The 27321-nt window shown below is 40.7% G+C and overlaps 1 protein-coding gene across 1 annotated transcript in view; it reads right to left on the bottom strand.

Annotated features, from left to right (window-relative positions):
• WDR27 (WD repeat domain 27) overlaps positions 1 to 27321 on the bottom strand; it is an 896914-nt gene that overhangs the window by 400249 nt on the left and 469344 nt on the right. The window contains 1 exon segment of the mRNA XM_053712226.1: positions 15463 to 15560. Coding sequence (XP_053568201.1) covers positions 15463 to 15560 — 98 coding nt within the window.

Genomic DNA, 27321 nt, shown 5'->3' with positions numbered 1-27321 from the left:
AAAACAGGAGGGGGAGCAAAGGGAACACCTGGTCTATCCCACTCCCTAGTAACGATATCCTCAATCCTCTTAGGGACCGGAAACGTATCCATGTAAACAGGGACCTTTAGGTACTTGTCCATTTTACACAATTTCTCTGGGATCACCAAAGGGTCGCAATCATCCAGAGTAGCTAATACCTCCTTAAGCAAAGCGCGGAGGTGTTCTAGTTTAAATTTAAAAGCCAATGTATCAGAATCTGTCTGAGGAGGGACCCTTCCTGAATCAGAGACTTCTCCCTCAGACATCAAATCCCTCGCTCCCACTTCAGAGCGTTGAGAGGGTATATCGGATACGGCTACCAAAGCATCAGAATGCTCATGATCTGTTCTTAAAACGGAGCTATCACGCTTTGCGGGTAACACGGGCAATTTAGATAAGAAGGCTGTAAGAGAATTATCCATGACTGCCGCTAAGTCTTGTAATGTAAAAGGGTTAGATGCACTAGAGGCACTAGGCGTCGCTTGCGCGGGCGTAACTGGTTGTGACACCAGTGTGCTTTTCACAGAAGAAAACTTTCCTGAAGTATATCAGTCTAATCCCGCCAAGTAAGGTCAGTCCAGCCCCGAAATACCAGGCAATTCTCCTCTGAACAAGGAACATGACAACCCCAGACGATCGTTTCGGCCTCCTATGGGCCTCGTCAGTGAGGTGCAGCCACATTCCTCTAAGCACACTGGGCAAGGAGTCCACGTCTGGTTTCCCCCATCACCCATAGGGAGACTTCCCCAGGGTCATAATAATTTGCATACAAAGAGAGAAGCGCTCTACCAGGAACGAACAACAGCTCAGTGGCTTGTTCTATGGCGATTTACCACCCGGAAGCAGCCTCTTTTAGACCAGTGTGCTTTTCACAGAAGAAAACTTTCCTGAAGTATATCAGTCTAATCCCGCCAAGTAAGGTCAGTCCAGCCCCGAAATACCAGGCAATTCTCCTCTGAACAAGGAACATGACAACCCCAGACGATCGTTTCGGCCTCCTATGGGCCTCGTCAGTGAGGTGCAGCCACATTCCTCTAAGCACACTGGGCAAGGAGTCCACGTCTGGTTTCCCCCATCACCCATAGGGAGACTTCCCCAGGGTCATAATAATTTGCATACAAAGAGAGAAGCGCTCTACCAGGAACGAACAACAGCTCAGTGGCTTGTTCTATGGCGATTTACCACCCGGAAGCAGCCTCTTTTAGACCAGTGTGCTTTTTACCCTCATTACCTTCAGTCTGAGAATCATCTTGGGCCACATTCTTAAGTGCAACAATATGATCTTTAAAGTGTATAGACATATCAGTACAAGTGGGACACATTCTGAGAGGGGGTTCCACCATGGCTTCTAAACACATTGAACAAGGATTTTCCTTAGTGTCAGACATGTTTAATAGACTAGTAATATACACAAGCAGGCTTGGAAATCACTTTAATCAAATAAAAAACACAATTTGAAAAAAACGTTACTGTGCCTTTAAAAGATAAAAAGAGCACACAATTTTACAAAACAGTGAAAAATGCAGCAATTCTCCTGAAATTTTCACAGTAAGTACCTAAAGCCTTAATAAGATTGCACCACAAGTTTCAAAACGATTAACCCCTTAATGCCCAAACCGGAGCAGCCTAAAGCCAACACCCGGTTAAAAATAGTACAGCACCTTGCCACAGCCTTGCTGTGGCCCTACCTGCCCTTAGGGATCAGATTTGGGGGAATATAGCTTCTATAAGGCCCTCAAACAGCAGCAGGACCCTCCATGTGAAGCAGCATGAACTTCTCTGCAATACTAACTGCGCATCTGAGGCGCAAAATTAGGCCCCTCCCACTCTACTCCGGAGCTGTGAGGCCTAGTAAATCACTCTTAAGTGAATAAAAACCAGCCATGTGGGTAATAACCCCAGAAAGAACCCCAAAAGGACTTTCAAAGTGTCTACAAACGATATTTTTCTAAATAAACAATCGATTGCCCTGAATCAGTGTCAACCAGCATAATTAGCCCTGTTATGTAAGCATTCAATTCCTTACTAAGTCTGTGAACATAGCTTACCCTCCCCTCATGGGGATATTGTCAGTCTCTTCTAGCATTATCTCAGTCTTGTCTAGAAATAAATGACTGAACATACCTCATTGCAGATTACCCTGCAAACCGTTCCCCCCCCAACTGAAGTTTTCTGGTACTCCTCAGTCCTGTGTGGGAACAGCAGTGGATTTTAGTTACAACATGCTAAAATCATTTTCCTCTCGGCAGAAATCTTCATCACTTTTCTGCTAGAGAGTAAATAGTACAAACCGGTACCATTTAAAATAACAAACTTTTGATTGAAGATAATAAAAACTACAATTCTAACACCACATTAACTTTACCCTCCCGTAGAGAGACCCTAGTGCTTAGAGCCGGCAAAGAGAATGACTGGGGGGTGAGCTAGAGGGGAGCTATATGGACAGCTCTGCGGTGTGCTCTCTTTGCCACTTCCTGTAGGGAATGAGAATATCCCACAAGTAAAGGATGAATCCGTGGACTGGATACACCTTGCAAGAGAAAATGTGTTTAGTATCCCTTTAATGGTTAACTTGGAAGGCAGAATTGTTTATATACAAAGTATGTCTTTACACCCTTATCAATTTCCAGAGTTTTAAAATGCTAAACAGATAAATAGTGTAAATAAATACAAATGCATCTTGGAAATATACTGTATCTACATACAGCATAATTGGTAGCTTGAAATTTCTTTCTATGCAGACAGCAGACTGAGAATAAGGTTAATGCAAAAAAGTTGATAAAGCATTTGAAAATGTGTCCATTTATAAAATATGACAAACTTACATAAAGATAAAGTGATTTTTCCAATAATTCTTTGATTATACACACGCAAGACTAAGGCACCATTCATAGAACCACATAACTATAGGAACTAAAAATTACATTAGATCATCAAAACAAATGCTAGCCACAGTGTATACATAATAATTACTTCCAAATGAAAACGGAATCCAATCCCTACTATATGACTTTATTTCCACTGATCTGATATGGCATAAACAATGAAGAATGAGTAGAAATGAATCACTTTGTCATAAGAGCTTATACCACATAAAATAAATGGTAACTTTATAAGGTAGCATTCATTTCTGTGATGTCACTTTAACACAGCCACAATCTGTATGCAGTTTTGGTTAACTCTTGATTTCTTCCCTGAGGAATCACATTTCTGCTAAGAACATTTATGAAAAGAACTAAAGGCTAAGTCTAAATACTTTGGACAAGATGGTAAAACAGAAGATCAGGTCTGTTGTGCAAACCATCGCCTAGATTTAGAGTTCTGCGGTAGCCGTCAAAACTAGCGTTAGGGGGTCCTAACGCTGGTTTTTACCGCCCGCTGGTATTTGGAGTCAGTCATTAAAGGGTCTTATGCTCACTTTGCAGCCGCGACTTTTCCATACCGCAGATCCCCCTACGCCATTTGCGTATCCTATCTTTTCAATGGGATCTTTCTAACGCCAGTATTTAGAGTCTTGGCTGAAGTGAGCGTTAGAAATCTAACGACAAGACTCCAGCCGCAGAAAAAAACAAGGAGTTAAGAGCTTTCTGGGCTAACGCCGGTTCATAAAGCTCTTAACTACTGTGCTCTAAAGTACACTAACACCCATAAACTACCTATGTACCCCTAAACCGAGGCCCCCCCACATTGCCGCCACTATAATACATTTTTTTAACCCCTAATCTGCCGACCGCACACCGCCGCCACCTATGTTATACTTATGTACCCCTAATCTACTGCCCCTAACACCGCCGACCCCTATATTATATTTATTAACCCCTAATCTGCCCCCCTCAACGTCGCCGACACCTACCTACACTTATTAACCCCTAATCTGCCGACCGGACCTCACTGCTACTCTAATAAAGTTATTAACCCCTAATCCGCCTCACTCCCGCCTCAATAACCCTATAATAAATAGTATTAACCCCTAATCTGCCCTCCCTAACCTCACCGACACCTAACTTCAAGTATTAACCCCTAATCTGCCGACCGGACCTCACCGCTACTCTAATAAATGTATTAACCCCTAAAGCTAAGTCTAACACTAACACCCCCCTAAGTTAAATATAATTTTAATCTAACGAAATAAATTAACTCTTATTAAATAAATTATTCCTATTTAAAGCTAAATACTTACCTGTAAAATAAACCCTAATATAGCTACAATATAACTAATAATTATATTGTAGCTATTTTAGGATTAATATTTATTTTACAGGCAACTTTGTAATTATTTTAACCAGGTACAATAGCTATTAAATAGTTAATAACTATTTAATAGCTACCTAGTTAAAATAATTACAAAATTACCTGTAAAATAAATCCTAACCTAAGTTACAATTAAACCTAACACTACACTATAAATAAATTACTTAAATAAAATGCCTACAATTATCTACAATTAAACCTAACACTACACTATCAATAAATTAATTCAATACAACACCTACAAATAAATACAATTAAATAAACTAACTAAAGTACAAAAAATAAAAAAGAACTAAGTTACAAAAAATAAAAAAATATTTACAAACATTAGAAAAATATTACAACAATTTTAAACTAATTACACCTACTCTAAGCCCCCTAATAAAATAACAAAGCCCCCCGAAATAAAAAAATGCCCTACCCTATTCTAAAATTAAAATAGAAAAACATAATTTATGCTTACCTGATAAATTTATTTCTCTTGTAGTGTAGTCAGTCCACGGGTCATCCATTACTTATGGGATTATATCTCTTCCCCAACAGGAAGTTGCAAGAGGATCACCCAAGCAGAGCTGCTATATAGCTCCTCCCCTCACATGTCATATCCAGTCATTCGACCGAAACAAGACGAGAAAGGAGAAACCATAGGGTGCAGTGGTGACTGGAGTTTAATTAAAAATTTAGAACTGCCGTAAAAGACAGGGCGGGCCGTGGACTGACTACACTACAAGAGAAATAAATTTATCAGGTAAGCATAAATTATGTTTTCTCTTGTTAAGTGTAGTCAGTCCACGGGTCATCCATTACTTATGGGATACCAATACCAAAGCTAAAACTACACGGATGATGGGAGGGACAAGGCAGGAACTCTAAATGGAAGGAACCACTGCCTGTAGAACCTTTCTCCCAAAAACAGCCTCCGAAGAAGCAAAAGTGTCAAATTTGTAAAATTTTGAAAAAGTGTGAAGTGAAGACCAAGTTGCAGCCTTGCAAATCTGTTCAACAGAGGCCTCATTTTTAAAGGCCCAGGTGGAAGCCACAGCTCTAGTAGAATGAGCTGTAATCCTTTCAGGAGGCTGCTGTCCAGCAGTCTCATAGGCTAAACGTATTATGCTACGAAGCCAAAAAGAGAGAGAGGTAGCCAAAGCTTTTTGACCTCTCCTCTGTCCAGAGTAAACGACAAACAGGGAAGAAGTTTGACGAAAATCTATAGTTGCCTGCAAATAGAACTTCAGGGCACGGACTACGTCCAGATTATGCAAAAGTCGTTCCTTCTTTGAAGAAGGGTTAGGACACAATGATGGAACAACAATTTCTTGATTGATATTCCTGTTAGAAACTACCTTAGGTAAGAACCCAGGTTTAGTACGCAGAACTACCTTGTCTGAATGAAAATCAGATAAGGAGAATCACAATGTAAGGCAGATAACTCAGAGACTCTTCGAGCCGAGGAAATAGCCATCAAAAACAGAACTTTCCAAGATAACAGCTTGATATCAATGGAATGAAGGGGTTCAAATGGAACACCTTGCAAAACGTTAAGAACGTTAACAGTCTTAAACACAGGCTTAATCCGTAAATATTTACGCCATATCTTATGGTAAATTCTTCTGGTAACAGGTTTCCTAGCCTGTATTAAGGTATCAATAACCGACTCCGAGAAGCCACGCTTTGATAAAATCAAGCGTTCAATCTCCATGCAGTCAGCCTCAGAGAAATTAGATTTGGATGGTTGAAAGGACCCTGAATTAGAAGGTCCTGCCTCAGAGGCAGAGACCATGGTGGACAGGATGACATGTCCACTAGGTCTGCATACCAGGTCCTGCGTGGCCACGCAGGCGCTATCAGAATCACTGATGCTCTATCCTGTTTGATCTTGGCAATCAATCGAGGAAGCATCGGAAATGGTGGAAACACATAAGCCATGTTGAAGACCCAATGTGCTGTCAGAGCATCTATCAGCACCGCTCCCGGGTCCCTGGACCTCGATCCGTAACAAGGAAGCTTGGCGTTCTGGCGAGATGCCATGAGATCCAGATCTGGTTTGCCCCAACGATGAATCAGTTGAGCGAAGACCTCCGGATGAAGTTCCCACTCCCCCGGATGAAAAGTCTGGCGACTTAGAAAATCCGCCTCCCAGTTCTCCACGCCTGGGATGTAGATCGCTGACAGGTGGCAAGAGTGAGACTCTGCCCAGCGAATTATCTTTGAGACTTCCAACATTGCTAGGGAACTCCTGGTTCCCCCTTGATGGTTGATGTAAGCCACAGTCGTGATGTTGTCCGACTGAAATCTGATGAACCTCAGAGTTGCTAACTGAGGCCAAGCTAGAAGAGCATTGAATATTGCTCTTAACTCCAGAATATTTATTGGGAGGAGTTTCTCCTCCTGAGTCCATGATCCCTGAGCCTTCAGGGAATTCCAGACTGCGCCCCAACCTAGAAGGCTGGCGTCTGTCGTTACAATCGTCCAATCTGGCCTGCGAAAGGTCATCCCTTTGGACAGATGGGGCAGAGAAAGCCACCATAGAAGAGAATCTCTGGTCTCTTGGTCCAGATTTAGCAGAGGGGACAAATCTGAGTAATCCCCATTCCACTGACTTAGCATGCACAATTGCAGCGGTCTGAGATGCAGGCGCGCAAATGGTACTATGTCCATTGCCGCTACCATTAAGCCGATTACCTCCATGCACTGAGCTACTGACGGGTGTGGAATGGAATGAAGGGCACGGCAAGCATTTAGAAGTTTTGATAACCTGGCCTCCGTCAGGTAAATTCTCATCTCTGCAGAATCTATAAGAGTCCCTAGGAAGGGAACCCTTGTAAGTGTCAATAGAGAACTCTTTTCCACGTTCACTTTCCACCCATGCGACCTCAGAAATGCCAGAACTATCTCTGTATGAGACTTGGCAGTTTGAAAACTTGACGCTTGTATCAGAATGTCGTCTAGGTACGGAGCCACTGCTATGCCTCGTGGTCTTAGTACCGCCAGAAGTGAGCCCAGAACCTTTGTAAAGATTCTTGGGGCCGTAGCTAACCCGAAGGGAAGAGCTACAAACTGGTAATGCCTGTCTAGGAAGGCAAATCTTAAGTACCGGTAATGATCCTTGTGAATCGGTATGTGAAGGTAGGCATCCTTTAAGTCCACTGTGGTCATGTACTGACCCTCTTGGATCATGGGTAGGATGGTTCGAATAGTTTCCATTTTGGATGATGGAACTCTTAGGAATTTGTTTAGGATCTTTAAGTCCAAGATTGGTCTGAAGGTTCCCTCTTTCTTGGGAACCACAAATATATTTGAATAGAATCCTTGCCCGTGTTCCGTCCGCGGAACTGGGTGGATCACCCCCATTAAAAAGAGGTCTTGTACACAGCGTAGAAACGCCTCTTTCTTTATTTGGTTTGCTGATAACCTTGAAAGATGAAATCTCCCTTGTGGAGGAGAAGCTTTGAAGTCCAGAAGATATCCCTGAGATATGATCTCCAACGCCCAGGGATCCTGGACATCTCTTGCCCAAGCCTGGGCAAAGAGAGAAAGTCTGCCCCCCACTAGATCCGTTTCCGGATAGGGTCCCTCTCTTCATGCTGTCTTAGGGGCAGCAGCAGGTTTTCTGGCCTGCTTGCCCTTGTTCCAGGACTGGTTAGCTTTCCAGTCCTGTCTGTAACGAGCAACAGCTCCTTCCTGTTTTGGAGCGGAGGAAGTTGATGCTGCTCCTGCCTTGAGGTTACGAAAGGCACGAAAATTAGACTGTTTGGCCCTTGATTTGGCCCTGTCCTGAGGCAGAGCATGGCCCTTACCTCCCGTAATGTCAGCGATAATTTCTTTCAAGCCGGGCCCGAATAAGGTCTGCCCTTTGAAAGGAATATTAAGCAATTTAGATTTAGAAGTCACATCAGTTGACCAGGATTTAAGCCACAACGCTCTGCGCGCTTGGATGGCGAATCCGGAGTTCTTAGCCGTAAGTTTGGTTAAATGTACGACGGCATCAGAAACAAATGAATTAGCTAGCTTAAGTGCTTTAAGCTTGTTCATAATTTCATCCAATGGAGCTGTGCGAATGGCCTCTTCCAGAGACTCAAACCAGAATGCCGCCGCAGCAGTGACAGGCGCAATGCATGCAAGGGGCTGTAAGATAAAACCTTGTTGAACAAACATTTTCTTAAGGTAACCTTCTAATTTTTTATCCATTGGATCTGAAAAGGCACAACTATCCTCCACAGGGATAGTGGTACGCTTAGCCAAAGTAGAAACTGCTCCCTCCACCTTAGGGACCGTCTGCCATAAGTCCCGTGTGGTGGCGTCTATTGGAAACATTTTCCTAAATATAGGAGGGGGGGAAAAGGCACACCGGGTCTATCCCACTCCTTGCTAATAATTTCTGTAAGCCTCTTAGGTATAGGAAAAACGTCAGTACACACCGGTACCGCATAGTATTTATCCAGCCTACATAATTTCTCTGGAATTGCAACCGTGTTACAATCATTCAGAGCCGCTAATACCTCCCCTAGCAATATGCGGAGGTTCTCAAGCTTAAATTTAAAATTAGAAATCTCTGAATCCAGTCTTCCTCGATCAGATCCGTCACCCACAGAATGAAGCTCTCCGTCCTCATGTTCTGCAAATTGTGACGCAGTATCGGACATGGCTCTCCCATCATCAGCGCGCTCTGTCCTTAACCCAGAGCAATCGCGCTTGCCTCTTAATTCTGGCAATTTATATAATACTTCTGTCATAACAGTAGCCATGTCTTGCAAAGTGATTTGTATGGGCCTCCCTGTTGGCGCCACAATATCACGCACCTCCTGAGCGGGAGGCGAAGGTACTGACACGTGAGGAGAGATAGTCGGCATAACTTCCCCCTTGTTGTCTGGTGATAATTTCTTTACATGTAAAGATTGACTTTTATTTAAAGTGACATCAATACAATTGGTACACAAATTTCTATTGGGCTCCACATTGGCCTTTAAACATAGTGAACAAAGAGATTCATCTGAGTCAGACATGTTTAAACACACTAACAATGAGACTAGCAAGCTTGGAAAAAAGTTTCAAATAAATTTACAAGCAATATAAAAAACGCTACTGCGCCTTTAAGAAGCACAAAAAGCTGTCACAGTTGAAATAACAATGAACCAAATTAGTTATAGCAACCAAATTTTCACAGTAAATATATTAAGTTAGCAGAGCATTGCACCCACTTGCAAATGGATGATTAACCCCTTAATACCCAAAAACGGATAACAATTATATAATTAACATTTTTATCACAGTCAAACACACTGTCACAGGTCTGCTGTGACTGATTACCTCCCTCAAAACGAATTTTGAAGACCCCTGAGCTCTCTAGAGACGTCCTGGATCGTGGAGGATGAAGTAGGAAGATTGTGACTGAAATTTTTCTGCGCAAAAAAGCGCTAAAATAGGCCCCACACACTCATATTACAACAGTGGGGAAGCTCAGTAAACTGTTTCTATGCAGAAAACAAGATAGCCATGTGGTAAAAATCATGCCCCAATAAGTTTTATCACCAAGTACCTCACAAAAAACGATTAACATGTTAGTAAACGTTTTGAACATATATTTTAAAAGCTATGAAGTGTTATTAATAAGCCTGCTACCAGTCGCATTTACTGCAGTGAAGGCTCATACATTACTTCAGTATTAACAGTATTTTCTGAGTGAAATTCCATTCCCTAGAAAAATACTTCAGTGTACACACACTCATCAGCCTAATACCAGTCGCTACCACTGCATTTAAGGCTGAACTTACATTACATTGGTATTAGCAGTATTTTCTCAGTCAATTCCATTCCTTAGAAAAATAATTTACTGCACATACCTCGTTTGCAGGGGGGCCCTGCATGCTATTCCCCTCTCTCTGAAGTTACCTCAGAATGTGTGAGAACAGCCAGTGGATCTTAGTTACGTCTGCTAAGATCATAGAAAACGCAGGCAGATTCTTCTTCTAATGCTGCCTGAGAACAAACAGCACATTCCGGTGCCATTTAAAATAACAAACTTTTGATTGAAGAAATAAACTAAGTTTAAAAACATCACAGACCTCTCACAACGACCTATCTATAGTTAGGTTGCAAGAGAATGACTGGATATGACATGTGAGGGGAGGAGCTATATAGCAGCTCTGCTTGGGTGATCCTCTTGCAACTTCCTGTTGGGGAAGAGATATAATCCCATAAGTAATGGATGACCCGTGGACTGACTACACTTAACAAGAGAAAGCTCTTTTACCTTACCAGTCCTTAAAAGGGCCATTTGCGGGGCATGCCCCAAAGAATTCAGCTCTTTTGCCTGGAAAAAAAAACATACAATCCACCACCCACATACCCCTAATCTAACCCAAACCCCCCTTAAATAAACTTAACACTAAGCCCTTGAAGATCTTCCTACCTTATCTTCACCATACCGGGTATCACACCGATCCGTCCTGGCTCCAATGTCTTGATCCAAGCCCAAGCGGGGGGCTGAAGACATCCATCCTCCGGCTGAAGTCTTGATCCAAGCGGGCAGAAGAGGACATCCAGACCGGCAAACATCTTCATCCAGGCAGCATCTTCTATGTTCTTCCATCCGATGACTAGCGGCTAATCTTCAAGACCTCCAGCGCGGATCCATCCTCTTCTTCCGACGACTAGACGACGAATGAAGGTTCCTTTAAGGGACGTCATCCAAGATGGCGTCCCTCGAATTCCGATTGGCTGATAGGATTCTATCAGCCAATCGGAATTAAGGTAGGAAAATGGTAGTCCGTCGGGCCAGCAGGATGTTCCGCGTCGGAGGTCTGCAAGATGGATCCTGAAGAAAGAAGATTGAAGACCCCGCTTGGAAGATGACATCGCCCGGATGGAAGACTTCTTCAGCGCCGCTTGGAGGATCACTTCATCGGATGGAAGACTTCTTCAGCGCCGCTTGGAGGATCACTTCATCGGATGGAAGATTTCTTCAGCGCCCCTTGGAGGATCACTTCTGCCGCTCCGGATCTCCTCTTCAGTTCCATCGGTGGCTCGGCTGAAGACAACTAAAGGTAGGGTGATCTTCAGGGGATTAGTGTTAGGTTATTTTAAGGGGGGTTTGGGTTAGATTAGGGGTATGTGGGTGGTGGGTTTTAATGTTGGGGGGGGGTTGTATTTTTCTTTTACAGGCAAAAGAGCAGTTTTCTTTGGGGCATGCCCCGCAAAAGGCCCTTTTGAGGGCTGGTAAGGTAAAAGAGCTTTGAACTTTTTTAATTTAGAATAGGGTAGGGCATTTTTTTATTTTGGGGGGCTTTGTTATTTTATTAGGGGGCTTAGAGTAGGTGTAATTAGTTTAAAATTGTTGTAATATTTTTCTAATGCTTGTAAATATTTTTTTATTTTTTGTAACTTAGTTCTTTTTTATTTTTTGTACTTTAGTTAGTTTATTTAATTGTATTTATTTGTAGGTATTGTATTTAATTAATTTATTGATAGTGTAGTGTTAGGTTTAATTGAAGATAATTGTAGGTAGTTTATTTAATTAATTTATTGATAGTGTAGTGTTAGGTTTAATTGTAACTTAGGTTAGGATTTATTTTACAGGTAATTTTGTAATTATTTTAACTAGGTAGCTATTAAATAGTAAATAACTATTTAATAGCTATTGTACCTGGTTAAAATAAATACAAAGTTACCTGTAAAATAAATATTAATCCTAAAATAGCTACAATATAATTATAATTTATATTGTAGCTATATTAGGGTTTATTTTAGTATTTAGCTTTAAATAGGAATAATTTATTTAATAAGAGTTAATTTATTTCGTTAGATTTAAATTATATTTAACTTAGGGGGGTGTTAGTGTTAAGGTTAGACTTAGCTTTAGGGGTTAATAAATTTATTAGAGTAGCGGTGAGGTCCGGTCGGCAGATTAGGGGTTAATACTTGAAGTTAGCTGTTGGCGATGTTAGGGAGGGCAGATTAGGGGTTAATACTATTTATTATAGGGTTATTGAGGCGGGAGTGAGGCGGATTAGGGGTTAATACATTTATTATAGTAGCGGTGAGGTCCGGTCGGCAGATTAGGGGTTAATTATTGTAGGTAGCTGGCGGCAACGTTGTGGGGGGCAGATTAGGGGTTAATAAATATAATATAGGGGTCGGCTGTGTTAGGGGCAGCAGATTAGGGGTTCATAGGGATAACGTAGGTTGCGGCGGTGTACGGAGCGGCAGATTAGGGGTTAATAATAATATGCAGGGGTCAGCGATAGCGGGGGCGGCAGAATAGGGGTTAATAAGTGTAAGGTTAGGGGTGTTTAGACTCGGGGTACATGTTAGAGTGTTAGGTGCAGACATAGGAAGTGTTTCCCCATAGTAAACAATGGGGCTGTGTTAGGAGCTGAACGCTGCTTTTTTGCAGGTGTTAGGTTTTTTTTTAGCTCAAACTGCCCCATTGTTTCCTATGGGGGAATCGTGCACGAGCATGTTTTTGAAGCTGGCCGCGTCCGTAAGCACCGCTGGTATTGAGAGTTGCAGTGGCGGTAAATATGCCTGTACGCTCCCCTTTTGGAGCCTAACGCAGCCCTTCTGTGAACTCTAAATACCAGCGGTATTTAAAAGGTGCGGGAGAAAAAAAGCATGCGTAGCTAACGCACCCCTTTGGCCGCAGAACTCTAAATCTAGCTGCATGATTTTAAATTGCAGGTGGTTGAAAAAAATTGTTTTTCTCAGTACTGTTAATGGGTAAAAAGACTGCATGTTTTCTGTATGTAGATGTACAATTTTGCCATTCAATAGTCCTTTGATCAAACTTAAAGGGATATGAAACCCCAAAATTTTATTTTATGATTCAGATAAAACATAACATTTTAAACAACTTTCCAATTTACTTATATTATCTAATTTGATTCATTCTCTTGGTATGCTTTGTTGAAGGAGCAGAAATGTACTACTGGGAACAGGCGGAAAGCCAATAGAAAGAGACATATATGCAGCCACCAAGCAGCTTCTGAGTCTACCTAGGTATACTTTTCAACAAACAGTACAAAGAAACAAAACTAATTCGATAATAGAAATAATTTGGAAAGTTATTTAAAATTGTATGCTCTATCTGAATAATTAAATAAAAAAAATAGATTTCATGTTCCTTTAAATAATTCTGTCATAAAGTGTCCAGATCCAAGGAAATGTTCTGCTAGGAGAAAGAGAAAAAGGTAGGAACCGATTAGGGACTGCACTCTTAAAGGGGGTCATACAATCCAAAACCACAGCTACAAACTAACAGTTTAGGTAAACAGCTAATACACCCCCAATTCTAAAATGTGGTTAAATATGCTAAGGGATTATTATCTCAAGAGTATTATATGTATTTGGTGTAGTGTATGATTTTCTACTAAACTGATCTAAACATTCCAGGAGGGATATTACACAGTTTCCCCAACATATCTGCTACCTACAGAACAATACAACCACAATAAATGCAAATATTACATCAATAATGATGGGCAAGGCACTTGGCCTTTTGTGTGATGGCACATGCCCATTTGAACATATTGGACTTATCTTTCTTTTAAAAAGTACAAACAACTCAATATCATATTGAAAATTCCCATACACTCCACCCTAACTTACAGTTTTTGTTTATGTAAAATGCACTATGAATTATCTGAATAATTTAATCAGAAGGACTAAGAAAAGATGGTTGGTAAACCCAATGGATTTTTGGAGTATTGCTAAATGCATATGGTATAAAGTGTTAGTAGAGGCAGATGTTAACAATCTGGGGTGGTGTAAGTGGATTTTGTGGTTAATGTGTTTTATCTTTATGAATGGTTAAGGAACAGATAAACTAGCCAGAGGCCTGTTGCCATTAACCATTTTATACCCACATTCTCCTAACTGTTGCAGATTGTCACGTAGCCCTCTCTAAGACAAACATATTAGAATTAACCAACTGTCAGTTTGCAGTCTTCATGTGTAGTTACAATAGTCTTACAACATAATGTCTTACCCAAAATGAGACTCCCCACAATACTCACCAAAGTAGCAAGAACCCCCCTCCCCAACTAAATGTGGACCTCTCAAACTTAACTGTTGTTTATACGGTGCAATTGTTTCTGACACGGTTGGCAGTGAGAACTGTATAGGTCACACTTTCGGCACAAAGTACATTATGAATGTAATGCTCTTTTAGATTTTTTATTCTTCTGACCTACTCATACCAAAGCATTTAAAAACGTGATGATAACCTTTACCATATAGATCCATAGAGGCCAATTTAGCAAATGTCTTGTGGACCTGATCCGACAGTGCGGATCAGGTCCGCAAGACATCGCTGAATGCGGAGAGCAATACGCTCTCCGTATTCAGCATTGCACCAGCAGCTCACAAGAGCTGCTGGTGCAACGCCGCCCCCTGCAGACTCGCAGCCAATGGGCCGCCAGCAGGGGGTGTCAATCATCCCGATCGTACTCGATCGGGTTGAATTCTGGCGATTCCTGTCCGAGCAGGCAGACAGGGTTATGGAGCAGCGGTCTTTGTGACCGCTGCTCCATAACTTGTGTTTCTGGCGAGTCTAAAGACTTGCCAGAAACACGGGCCGTCAAGCTCCGTTCAGAGCTTGATAGATAGGCCCCTTAGTGTACAACTGCAGCACAAGAAATTATTGCAAATTTCAATATATTTTTAATATGCTGAAAATCAGTTGCAGCAAGATAAAGAGTGTAATACAATGACGAGAATGAGTACTAATGTAAATTAAATAAGAAGATAGAGAACAAAAGGGAAGGGAAGAGAATGTACCTATAATGTAAGGAGATAATAGACAGGAAGTTATAATCTAGCAGTCTTGAAGTCAATAGTCATTTTTGTTCTTTATGGATTTGTTTCCTGCATCTATTAAACAGATTCATGTCTATATTTTTGTGCAGATTGGCTTCCAGTATTCTAAAATTCTGTATTAAAAGGTAACACAATATACTGCACAATTTAGCACAATCTAGCACCTTTAATTTAGGTCAACGCCATATCACACTCTAAATAAATATGCAAATACAGTACCTATGGAAGGTGTCATGAGTATTTCTAATAAGATTGGCTCTAGAAAATAATGTAACATAAACCTAAAGAATAACACAAATATTGTATTACTATCTTATAAATGTATTTAAATAATATGGATTTGTCTTTAATTTTTACAAGCTGCAATGCTATCCTTACCGCATAGTTCGTACATCCCACAATTTTACTCCATCTCCAATGGCAGTAGTCATGAAAAGATTGTAGGCTTCTGGTTGCTGAGTGCTGAATGCAGAACCCTACACGAACAAATAAATTATAGGTATCAATACACTATTATATTTCATACAAGTGGCACAGGGTTGCAAATGAGGACATGAAACCCAAACTTTGTCTTTTATGAATCAGATAGAGCATTTAATTCTAAACAACTTTCAATTTTACTTCTATGATCTAATTTGTTTCGTTCTCTTGGTATCCTTAGTTGTTGAATACCTAGGTAGGCTCAGGAGCTGCCAACTTGTGGCTGCACATATATACCTTATGTTATTGTCTCACCCATGTGCATTGCTGTTTCTTCCACAAAATATACTAAAAGAATGAAGCCAATCATATAATAGATGTCAACTGGAAAACTGTTTCAAATTGTATACTTTTCATGAAAGAAAGAAAAAAGATGGGGATCATGTTCCTTTAATAATAATATTTCCCAGATTACGAGTTTTGCGTTAGAGGCTATGCGGTGCTAGCGGGCAGTTTTGTCTCACCGCTCACTTACCTGCAGCGCTGGGATTACGAGTTTTTTTCAAACCCGGCATTAAAAGGCAAGAAGTGAACGTTGAGCAAAATTTTGCTCATTACCGCACTCCAATACCAGCGCTGCTTAAGTCAGTGGTGAGCTGGTGTAACGTGCTCGTGCACGATTTCCCATAGGAATCAACGGGGAGAGACGGCTGAAAAAAAGTCTAAAACCAGCAAAAAAGCAGCGTAAAACTCAGCAACGCAGCCCCATTGAAAATACATTTTATGTCTACACCCTAACATGAACCCCGAGTCTAAACACCCCTAATCTTACATTTATTAACACCTAATCTGCCGCCCCCAACGTTGCCGCCACTATATTAAAGTCATTAACCCCTAAACCTAAGTCTAACCCTAAACAAAACACCCCCAAACTTAAATATAATTCAAAGAAATCAAAATAAATATTCCTATCATTAAATACTTACCTGTAAAATAAACGCTAAGATAGCTACAATATAACTAATAGTTACATTGTAGCTAGCTTAGGATTTATTTTTATTTTACAGGCAAGTTTGTATTTATTTTAACTAGGTAGAATAGTTATTAAATAGTTATTAACTATTCAATAACTACCTAGCTAAAATAAATACAAATTGACCTGTAAAATAAAACCTAACCTAAGTTACAATTACACCTTACACTACACTATAATTAAATTAATTCAATGAATTAAATACAATTAAATACAATTAAATAAAAGTAGCTAAAATACAAAAAAAAACCTCTAAATTACAGAAAATAATAAACAAATTACAAGATTTTTAAACTAATCACGGTTTAGGAGTTAATATATTTATTATAGTGGCGGCAATGTCTGGTTCGGCAGATTAGGGGTTAAAAATGTTTTTTAGTGTTTGCGATGCGGGAGGGCCTCGGTTTAGGGGTTAATAGGTAGTTTATGGGTGTTTAGTGTACTTTTTAGCACTTTAGTTAAGAGTTTTATGCTACGGTGTTGTAGTGTAAAACTCTTAACTACTGACTTTAATATGCGTTACCAGTCTTGACAGGAGAGGGTCTACCACTCACTTTTTGGCAGACTCGTAATACCGGCGCTATGCAAGTCCCATTGAAAAAAAGAGGATATGCAATTTACATAAGTGGATTTGCAGTATTTCCAAGTCTGGACAAAAAAGTGAGCGGTACACTTGTACCTGCAAGACTCGTAATACCAGCGGGCGTTAAAAATCAGCGTTAGGACCGGCTAGCGCTGCTTTTTAAGCCTAACGCAAAACTCGTAATCTAGCCGTAAATGTTTTGCAAAAGTAAATTATTTTACTTGGTTTATATCTGCTAAATAAAATTGTTCACTTAATATCAGTTACACAAATTCAATAAAAAATAACAAAAGCAAGTAATATTATTGTGATAGTAAATTGTTGCTGTGAATGTAACAGCCTTCCAATAATTTTCAGAGAATTAAAACAAAAAAAGGAATTTCAATTATATTGAGATCCAAGGGTTCTGTCTAAACATGAATATAACCTCCTTCATCACATATAGACTATAATAACGTAGTTTCAGCCTTTCAGGATCAGTACACATCTAATTATTTCAATGCTATCATAATTATTCCTGTGTCAACCCTTCTTCCACAATGAACACAATGATCAATATCAAGGCCGCTTAGGGCACTGGTAGGGCCTTCATCTTCTTTTACCCTTAAAGAGATACTTAACTCAAAATTTTTCTTTCATGATTCAGATAGAGCATAAAATTTTAAGCAACTTTCTAATTTACTCCTATTATCAATTTTTTTTCGTTTTCTTGCTATCTTTATTCTAAAAGCAGGAATGTAAAGCTTAGGAGCCGGTATTCTAAAAAATTTCTGGACACATAAGAATGCAGGACCCGCGTCACCAGAAGTGAATTGAAATAAATTTATTTATTTGCAAAATGATTTCTTGGAAGAACACAGTTTTTCTTCTGCAAACTCCATATATTAAACCATTGCCCATGCGCACTGAAGGCAACTCGCCTGTAGAAATCCAGGACCCTCTGATGCAGCTTATTCAGCTGATTGTGAGGAGTCGGGCTGCGTTTGCATGCGCGTTGAGTGTCTGGCACGCATGCGCAATGAAGGCAAGTGCCTATAGAAAACCTTGACACTTTTATATAACTGGAACAGCTGATTGTGCGAGGGTTAGCCCCGCGCATGCACAATGCGTGCCGCATACCTCCAACAGCTGATGCCCCGTCACCAGAAGTAACGGGGGTCCTGGATTCTTATGCATTCAGAATTTTTTTAGAACACCGGCCCATTTAAGGTTCAGCACCCTGGATAGCACTTGCTTATTGGTGGCTACACTTACTAATAGGAGTAAATTAGAAAGTTGCTTAAAGGGATACTAAACCCAAATTATTAATTTAATGATTCAGATAGAGCATGCAATTTTAAGCAACTTTCTAATTTACTCCTACTATCAATTTTTATTCGTTTACTTGCTATCTTTATTTAAAAAGTAGGAATTTAAAGCTTAGAAGCCAGCCCATTTTAAGTTCAGCACCATGGATAGTGCTTGTTTATTGGTGGATACAGTTAGCAAACCAATAAGCAAGCATAACCCAGGTTCTCAACCAAAAATGGGCCAGCTCTTAAGCTTTACATTCCTGCTTTTTAAATAAAGATAGCAAGAGAACAAAGAAAGATTTATAATAGGAGTAAATTATAAAGTTGCTTAAAAATGCATGTTCTATCTGAATCATTAAAGAAAAAAACAGAATTTATGCTTACCTGATAAATTACTTTCTCCAACGGTGTGTCCGGTCCACGGCGTCATCCTTACTTGTGGGATATTCTCTTCCCCAACAGGAAATGGCAAAGAGTCCCAGCAAAGCTGGCCATATAGGCCCTCCTAGGCTCCGCCCACCCCAGTCATTCGACCGACGGACAGGAGGAAATATATATAGGAGAAACCATATGGTACCGTGGTGACTGTAGTTAGAGAAAATAATTCATCAGACCTGATTAAAAAACCAGGGCGGGCCGTGGACCGGACACACCGTTGGAGAAAGTAATTTATCAGGTAAGCATAAATTCTGTTTTCTCCAACACTGGTGTGTCCGGTCCATGGCGTCATCCTTACTTGTGGGAACCAATACCAAAGCTTTAGGACACGGATGAAGGGAGGGAGCAAATCAGGTTACCTAAACGGAAGGCACCACAGCTTGCAAAACCTTTCTCCCAAAAATAGCCTCCGAAGAAGCAAAAGTATCAAATTTGTAAAATTTGGCAAAAGTGTGCAGTGAAGACCAAGTCGCTGCCTTACATATCTGGTCAACAGAAGCCTCGTTCTTGAAGGCCCATGTGGAAGCCACAGCCCTAGTGGAGTGAGCTGTGATTCTTTCAGGAGGCTGCCGTCCGGCAGTCTCATAAGCCAATCGGATAATGCTTTAAAGCCAAAAGGAAAGAGAGGTAGAAGTCGCTTTTTGACCTCTCCTTTTACCAGAATAGACAACAAACAAGGAAGATGTTTGTCTGAAATCTTTAGTAGCCTCTAAATAGAATTTTAGAGCACGGACAACATCCAAATTGTGTAACAAACGTTCCTTCTTTGAAACTGGATTCGGAAACAAAGAAGGTACAACTATCTCCTGGTTAATATTTTTGTTAGAAACAACTTTAGGAAGAAAACCAGGCTTAGTACGCAAAACCACCTTATCTGCATGAAACACCAGATAGGGCGGAGAACACTGCAGAGCAGATAACTCTGAAACTCTTCTAGCAGAAGAAATTGCAACTAAAAACAAAACTTTCCAAGATAGTAACTTAATATCTATGGAATGTAAAGGTTCAAACGGAACCCCTTGAAGAACTGAAAGAACTAGATTTAGACTCCAGGGAGGAGTCAAAGGTCTGTAAACAGGCTTGATCCTAACCAGAGCCTGAACAAATGCTTGAACATCTGGCACAGCTGCCAGTCTTTTGTGCAGTAAGACAGATAAAGCAGAGATCTCTCCCTTTAGAGAACTTGCAGATAATCCTTTCTCCAAACCTTCTTGTAGAAAGGAGAGAATCTTAGGAATTTTTATCTTATTCCATGGGAATCCTTTGGATTCACACCAACAGATATATTTTTTCCATATTTTGTGGTAAATTTTTCTAGTTACAGGTTTTCTGGCCTGAACCAGAGTATCTATAACAGAATCTGAAAACCCACGCTTTGATAGAATCAAGCGTTCAATCTCCAAGCCGTCAGTTGGAGGGAGACCAGATTCGGATGTTCGAATGGACCCTGAACAAGAAGGTCCTGTCTCAAAGGTAGCTTCCATGGTGGAGCCGATGACATATTCCCCAGGTCTGCATACCAGGTCCTGCGTGGCCACGCAGGAGCTATCAAGATCACCGTGGCCCTCTCCTGATTGATCCTGGCTACCAGCCTGGGAATGAGAGGAAACGGTGGGAATACATACGCTAGTTTGAAGGTCCAAGGCGCTACTAGTGCATCTACTAGGGTCGCCTTGGGATCCCTGGATCTGGACCCGTAGCAAGGAACCTTGAAGTTCTGACGAGATGCCATCAGATCCATGTCTGGAATGCCCCATAATTGAGTTATTTGGGCAAAGATTTCCGGATGGAGTTCCCACTCCCCCGGATGGAATGTCTGACGACTCAGAAAATCCGCTTCCCAATTTTCCACTCCTGGGATGTGGATCGCAGACAAGTGGCAGGAGTGATCCTCCGCCCATTGAATTATTTTGGTCACTTCTTTCATCGCCAGAGAACTCCTTGTTCCCCCCTGATGATTGATATAAGCAACGGTCGTCATGTTGTCTGATTGGAACCTTATGAATTTGGCCTTTGCTAGTTGAGGCCAAGCTCTGAGAGCATTGAATATCGCTCTCAGTTCCAGAATGTTTATCGGGAGAAGAGACTCTTCCCGAGACCATAGACCCTGAGCTTTCAGGGATTCCCAGACCGCGCCCCAGCCCACTAGACTGGCGTCGGTCGTGACAATGACCCACTCTGGTCTGCGGAAAATCATTCCCTGGGACAGATTGTCCAGGGTCAGCCACCAACGGAGTGAATCTCTGGTCTTTTGATCTACTTGAATCATCGGAGACAAGTCTGTATAATCCCCATTCCACTGTTTGAGCATGCACAGTTGTAATGGTCTTAGATGAATTCGTGCAAAAGGAACTATGTCCATTGTTGCAACCATCAGTCCTATTACTTCCATGCACTGTGCTATGGAAGGACGAAGAACAGAATGAAGTACTTGACAAGAGTTTAGAAGCTTTGACTTTCTGACGTCTGTCAGAAAAATCCTCATTTCTAAGGAATCTATTATTGTTCCCAAGAAGGGAACTCTTGTCGACGGGGACAGAGAACTTTTTTCTTTGTTCACCTTCCATCCGTGAGACCTGAGAAAGGCTAGGACGATGTCCGTATGAGCCCCTGCTTTTGACAGGGACGACGCTTGTATTAGGATGTCGTCCAAGTAAGGTACCACTGCAATGCCCCTTGGTCTTAGAACCGCTAGAAGGGACCCTAGTACCTTTGTGAAAATCCTTGGAGCAGTGGCTAATCCGAATGGAAGTGCCACAAACTGGTAATGCTTGTCCAGAAAAGCGAACCTTAGGAACTGATGGTGTTCCTTGTGGATAGGAATATGTAGGTACGCATCCTTTAAATCCACGGTAGTCATAAATTGACTTTCCTGGATGGTGGGTAAAATCGTTCGAATAGTTTCCATTTTGAACGATGGTACCCTGAGAAATTTGTTTAGGATCTTCAAATCCAAAATTGGTCTGAATGTTCCCTCTTTTTTGGGAACTACGAACAGATTGGAATAAAATCCCATTCCTTGTTCTCTTATTGGAACTGGATGTATCACTCCCATCTTTAACAGGTCTTCTACACAATGTAAGAATGCCTGTCTCTTTATTTGGTTTGAAGATAAGTGAGACCTGTGGAACCTTCCCCTTGGGGGTAGTTCCTTGAATTCCAGGAGATAACCTTGAGAAACTATTTCTAGTGCCCAAGGATCCTGAACATCTCTTGCCCAAGCCTGAGCAAAGAGAGAGAGTCTGCCCCCTACTAGATCCGGTCCCGGATCGGGGGCTATCCCTTCATGCTGTTTTGGTAGCAGTGGTAGGCTTCTTGGTCTGCTTACCCTTGCTCCAACCTTGCATTGGTTTCCAGGCTGGTTTGGGTTGTGAAGTATTACCCTCTTGCTTAGAGGATGCAGAGTTAGAGGTTGGTCCGTTTCTGCGAAATGGACGAAAATTAGGCTTATTTTTAGCCTTAAAAGACCTATCCTGTGGAAGGGCGTGGCCCTTTCCCCCAGTGATGTCTGAAATAATCTTTTTCAATCCTGGTCCAAATAATGTTTTACCTTTGAAAGGGATGTTAAGCAATTTTGTCTTGGAAGACACATCCGCTGACCAAGACTTTAGCCAAAGCGCTCTGCGCGCCACGATAGCAAACCCTGAATTTTTCGCCGCTAATCTAGCTAATTGCAAAGCGGCATCTAAAACAAAAGAGTTAGCCAATTTAAGTGCGTGAACTCTGTCCATAACCTCCTCATATGAAGATTCTCTACTGAGCAACTTTTCTAGTTCCTCGAACCAGAAACACGCAGCCGTAGTGACAGGAACAATGCATGAAATTGGTTGTAGAAGGTAACTTTGCTGTACAAAAATCTTTTTAAGCAAACCCTCTAATTTTTTATCCATAGGATCTTTGAAAGCACAACTATCTTCGATAGGAATAGTAGTGCGTTTGTTTAGAGTAGAAACCGCCCCCTCGACCTTGGGGACTGTCTGCCATAAGTCCTTTCTGGGGTCGACTATAGGAAATAATTTCTTAAATATAGGGGGGGGAACAAAAGGTATGCCGGGCTTTTCCCACTCTTTATTTACTATGTCCGCCACCCGCTTGGGTATAGGAAAAGCGTCGGGGGGCACCGGAACCTCTAGGAACTTGTCCATCTTACATAATTTCTCTGGAATGACCAAGTTGTCGCAATCATCCAGAGTAGATAACACCTCTTTAAGCAGTGCGCGGAGATGTTCTAATTTAAATTTAAATGTCACAACATCAGGTTCAGCTTGATGAGAAATTTTTCCTGAATCTGAGATTTCTCCATCAGACAAAACCTGCCTCATGGCCCTTTCAGATTGGTGTGAGGGTATGTCAGAACAATTATCATCAGCGCCCTCTTGCTCCTCAGTGTTTAAAACAGAGCAATCGCGCTTTCTATGATAAGTAGGCATTTTGGATAAAAGATTTGCTATGGAGTTATCCATTACAGCCGTTAATTGTTGCATGGTAATAAGTATTGGCGCACTAGATGTACTAGGGGCCTCCTGTGTGGGCAAAACTGGTGTAGACACAGTAGGGGATGATGTAGTATCATGTTTACTCCCCTCATTTGAGGAATCATCTTGGGCAATATCATTATCTGTGGCATTACTGTCCTTACTTTGTTTGGACGCTATGGCACAATTATCACATAAATTTAAATGGGGAGACACATTGGCTTTCATACATATAGAACATAGCTTATCTGAAGGTACAGACATGTTAAACAGGCTTAAACTTGTCAACAAAGCACAAAAAACGTTTTAAAATAAAACCGTTACTGTCACTTTAAATTTCAAACAGAAAACACTTTATTACTGAATATATGAAAAAGTATGAAGGAATTGTTCAAAAATTACCAAAATTTCACCACAGTGTCTTAAAGCATTAAAAGTATTGCACACCAAATTTCAGAGCTTTAACCCTTAAAATAACGGAACCTGAGCCATTTTAAAATTTAACCCCTATACAGTCCCAGCTATATGCTTTGCTGAGACCCAACCAAGCCCAGAGGGGAATACGATACCAAATGACGCCTTCTAGAAGCTTTTTTAGTGATTCTTAGAACCTCACACATGCATCTGCATGCCTTGATCTCCAAAAACAACTGCGCAGTAATGGCGCAAAAATGAGGCTCAGTCTATAACTAGAAAGGCCCCCTGACTAAAAAAGGTGTCCAACACAGTGCCTGCCGTTTTTTAAACGTTCCCCAAGATTATAATGCCAATTGTTAGCTAGAATCTGCATAATATGCCCCAATAAAGCAATCGTTTTAGCCCATAAAAATGTCTACCAGTTTTTTAGCCCTTTTTTAAGCCCTTTATTCTTTTATGTTTGACTAAGAAAATGGCTTACCGGTCCCCATGAGGGGAAATGACAGCCTTCCAGCATTACATGGTCTTGTTAGAAATATGGCTAGTCATACCTTAAGCAGAAAAGTCTGCTAACTGTTTCCCCCAACTGAAGTTACTTCATCTCAACAGTCCTATGTGGAAACAGCAATCGATTTTAGTTACTGTCTGCTAAAATCATCTTCCTCTTACAAACAGAAATCTTCATCCTTTTCTGTTTCAGAGTAAATAGTACATACCAGCACTATTTTAAAATAACAAACACTTGATAGAAGAATAAAAACTACATTTAAACACCAAAAAAAACTCTTAACCATCTCCGTGGAGATGTTGCCTGTGCAACGGCAAAGAGAATGACTGGGGTGGGCGGAGCCTAGGAGGGACTATATGGCCAGCTTTGCTGGGACTCTTTGCCATTTCCTGTTGGGGAAGAGAATATCCCACAAGTAAGGATGACGCCGTGGACCGGACACACCAATGTTGGAGAAAATTGGGGTTAGTGTCCCTTTAAAATAGCATTCTCTATCTGAATCATTAAAAAAATGGGTTTTGTACCCCTTTAACCTTAATTGTACTTATTTTTTTAAAATTTGTTTTAATTCCCAGTTGTTCCTTCATTTATTTCTGGACAGAGCACTGGACTTGTCCTATCTGAGGGCAGCATGGAATTTTGTGATTTGCCCATTAATCCAAACTTGATAACCTTGAAGATAGGTTTAGAAGAAAGGATGTACTATAATCTTAATCCCAATCCCAGAGGAAGGATAGACTCTATTACAGGACTGGGGATGACTACTCAAGATAGTCACCAGTACTAAAGACTGCCACTCCTAACTGGGAACAGTTATCTCACTGCCCACAAAAATCCAAGCACAGACATATCTAACCCACTACACCATCCTTACTATCTGATCTGGAGATTAAGAAATGTAATTTAACCTAGAAGCACTGTATCTTATTCACATCAGCTCAGGACACCACATTTTTATACCAGGCCAATAAGGCTTTTTACAGTGTTGATTGGCACAAGAGAAAATAATTTAGAACAGGGGTGATCAACCTTGGCTCTCCAGAGGTTTTTGAACTACATTTACCATGGATGCTCAGATAATTTAAGATGGCTGAGCATCATGGGAAATGTAGTTTCAAAACCCCTGGAGAGCCAAGGTTGATGACCCCTGATTTAGAACAGTGTTTCTCAACCGCAGCCCTCAAGTACCCCCAACAGGCCAGGTTTTCATTATAGCTGAACCAGTGCAGATCTGAAATAATCAGCTGATCAGTAACACAATGGCTACTAACCTGCACTCACCCAATAGCTGATTATTTCAAATGTGCACTGGTTCAGCTATAATAAAAACCTGGCCTGTTGGGGGTACTTGAGGACCACGGTTGAGAAACAATGATTTAGACAAATCTAACCATATGAGACCTGGGAAACGCCCACATCAAACTACAAAGCAACACTAACTTTCTTCTCTAAGATTTATTAAACAAGCACTACTAATCACCTAGACCAGCGATGGCCAACTGGTATCCCTCTACGCTAGTTTATATGGCCCTAGCAAAAATCAGACTTAAAGGGATAAAATACTCATAAGATAAATAACTTGAAAGTGATGCAGCATAACTGTAAAAAGCTGACAGGAAAATATCACCTAAACATCACTATGTAAAAAAGGAAGAAATTTTACCTCATAATTTCTTCAGCTCACCAGAGTAAGTGCTGTATAAACAGTTATACTTCAGCTGCTGTCAAGCTGCAGCTAAAAAAAAAAAAGGAAGGAAGGAAGAAATGAACAGCAGCTAATCAGCATCAGCAGTGCTGAAGTCATGAACTCTTTTACTGTGATCTCATGAGATTTCCCTTAAGTCTCATGAGATTTCATAGTAAACTTCCTTAAACTAAATAGGGAAATAAGATGAGTGTGCATGAGGCTCACTCCCTTGCTGGTCCCGGGACAGGCATGCTGATTTGCTGCTTAAAGTCTTTTATAGTGGGGTGTGACAATATATTTCTTTTTTACATAGAGATGTTCAGGCGATATTTATTTCTAGTCAGCTTTTTACAGCTATGCTGCATCACTTGCAAGTGTTTCAACATTTGAATATCATGGCCCTTTAAAAATGTGGATATTGTTACAAAATATATTATTGTTTGAGTTTTTCATAGCCATAAACTTCTGCTCCTCAAGGCTTCTAAAATATTTTTTTTTTCATGATTCAGATAGAGCATGTGATTTTAAACAACTTTCTAATTTATTTATGTTATCATTTTTTCTTTTGTTGTCTTTTGTTGAAAAGCAGTGAAGTAAGTTTAAGTGACGGACACCTTCTGGAGCACTATATGGCCGGAGTTTTACAAGAATGTTATCCATTTGCAAGAGCACTAGATGCCATGTAGTGGTCCAAATGCCTACCTAGGTGTCTCTTCAACACAGAATATCATGGGAACGAAGAAAAAAAATTGATAAGTAAATTGGAAACTTTTATAAAATATGGTTTGTTCTGTCTGAATCAGAAAATAAAATGTTTGGGTCTCATATCCCTTTAACATAGGTAAAAAAACAACATTATTATTATCTTCTTATGATGCTATTTTTTCCCCTTACATTAGTATGATAAGCCGGTGTGTAAAGTTGTGGGGAATGTGGAATGTCCTGTTGCTAAACTTTAATGAGTTTTACTTAAAATAAATGATTTATATATCCCATTAATAGTTTCTTGACAAAAGAAAAACAGGCTTAACTTTCTTTTCTAAACCACAGTTGACTCTGTGCTTCGGCTTCAGTCCTAAGAGATTTCACTTGTCTACATCATTGAAAGCATTCAGTGCTTACGAAGCCCAAAATCACTCAGCTGACTGAGCAAACGAATGGAACACCAGTAGCAGCTCGACTGCACGCGTGTTGGAAGTGATACTTGAGCATCTCAACACAGCTAAGTGTTTTACCATATCACGTTGTACTTAAGTATATGCTTACATATTCTGAGAACTGTTGAAAGGGTACCAATCCAATAAGAATGTGTATTTAAAACAGACATTATTTTCAAGTATACAATTTCACTAAAAATGCTGATAGATTCAGCATACAGAAAACC

The sequence above is a fragment of the Bombina bombina genome, chromosome 4 (genome assembly GCF_027579735.1).
Source record: "Bombina bombina isolate aBomBom1 chromosome 4, aBomBom1.pri, whole genome shotgun sequence".
NCBI lineage: Eukaryota > Metazoa > Chordata > Amphibia > Anura > Bombinatoridae > Bombina > Bombina bombina.
Note: the sequence above shows the minus strand (reverse complement) of the source record. Positions and strands in the feature narration are given on the sequence as shown.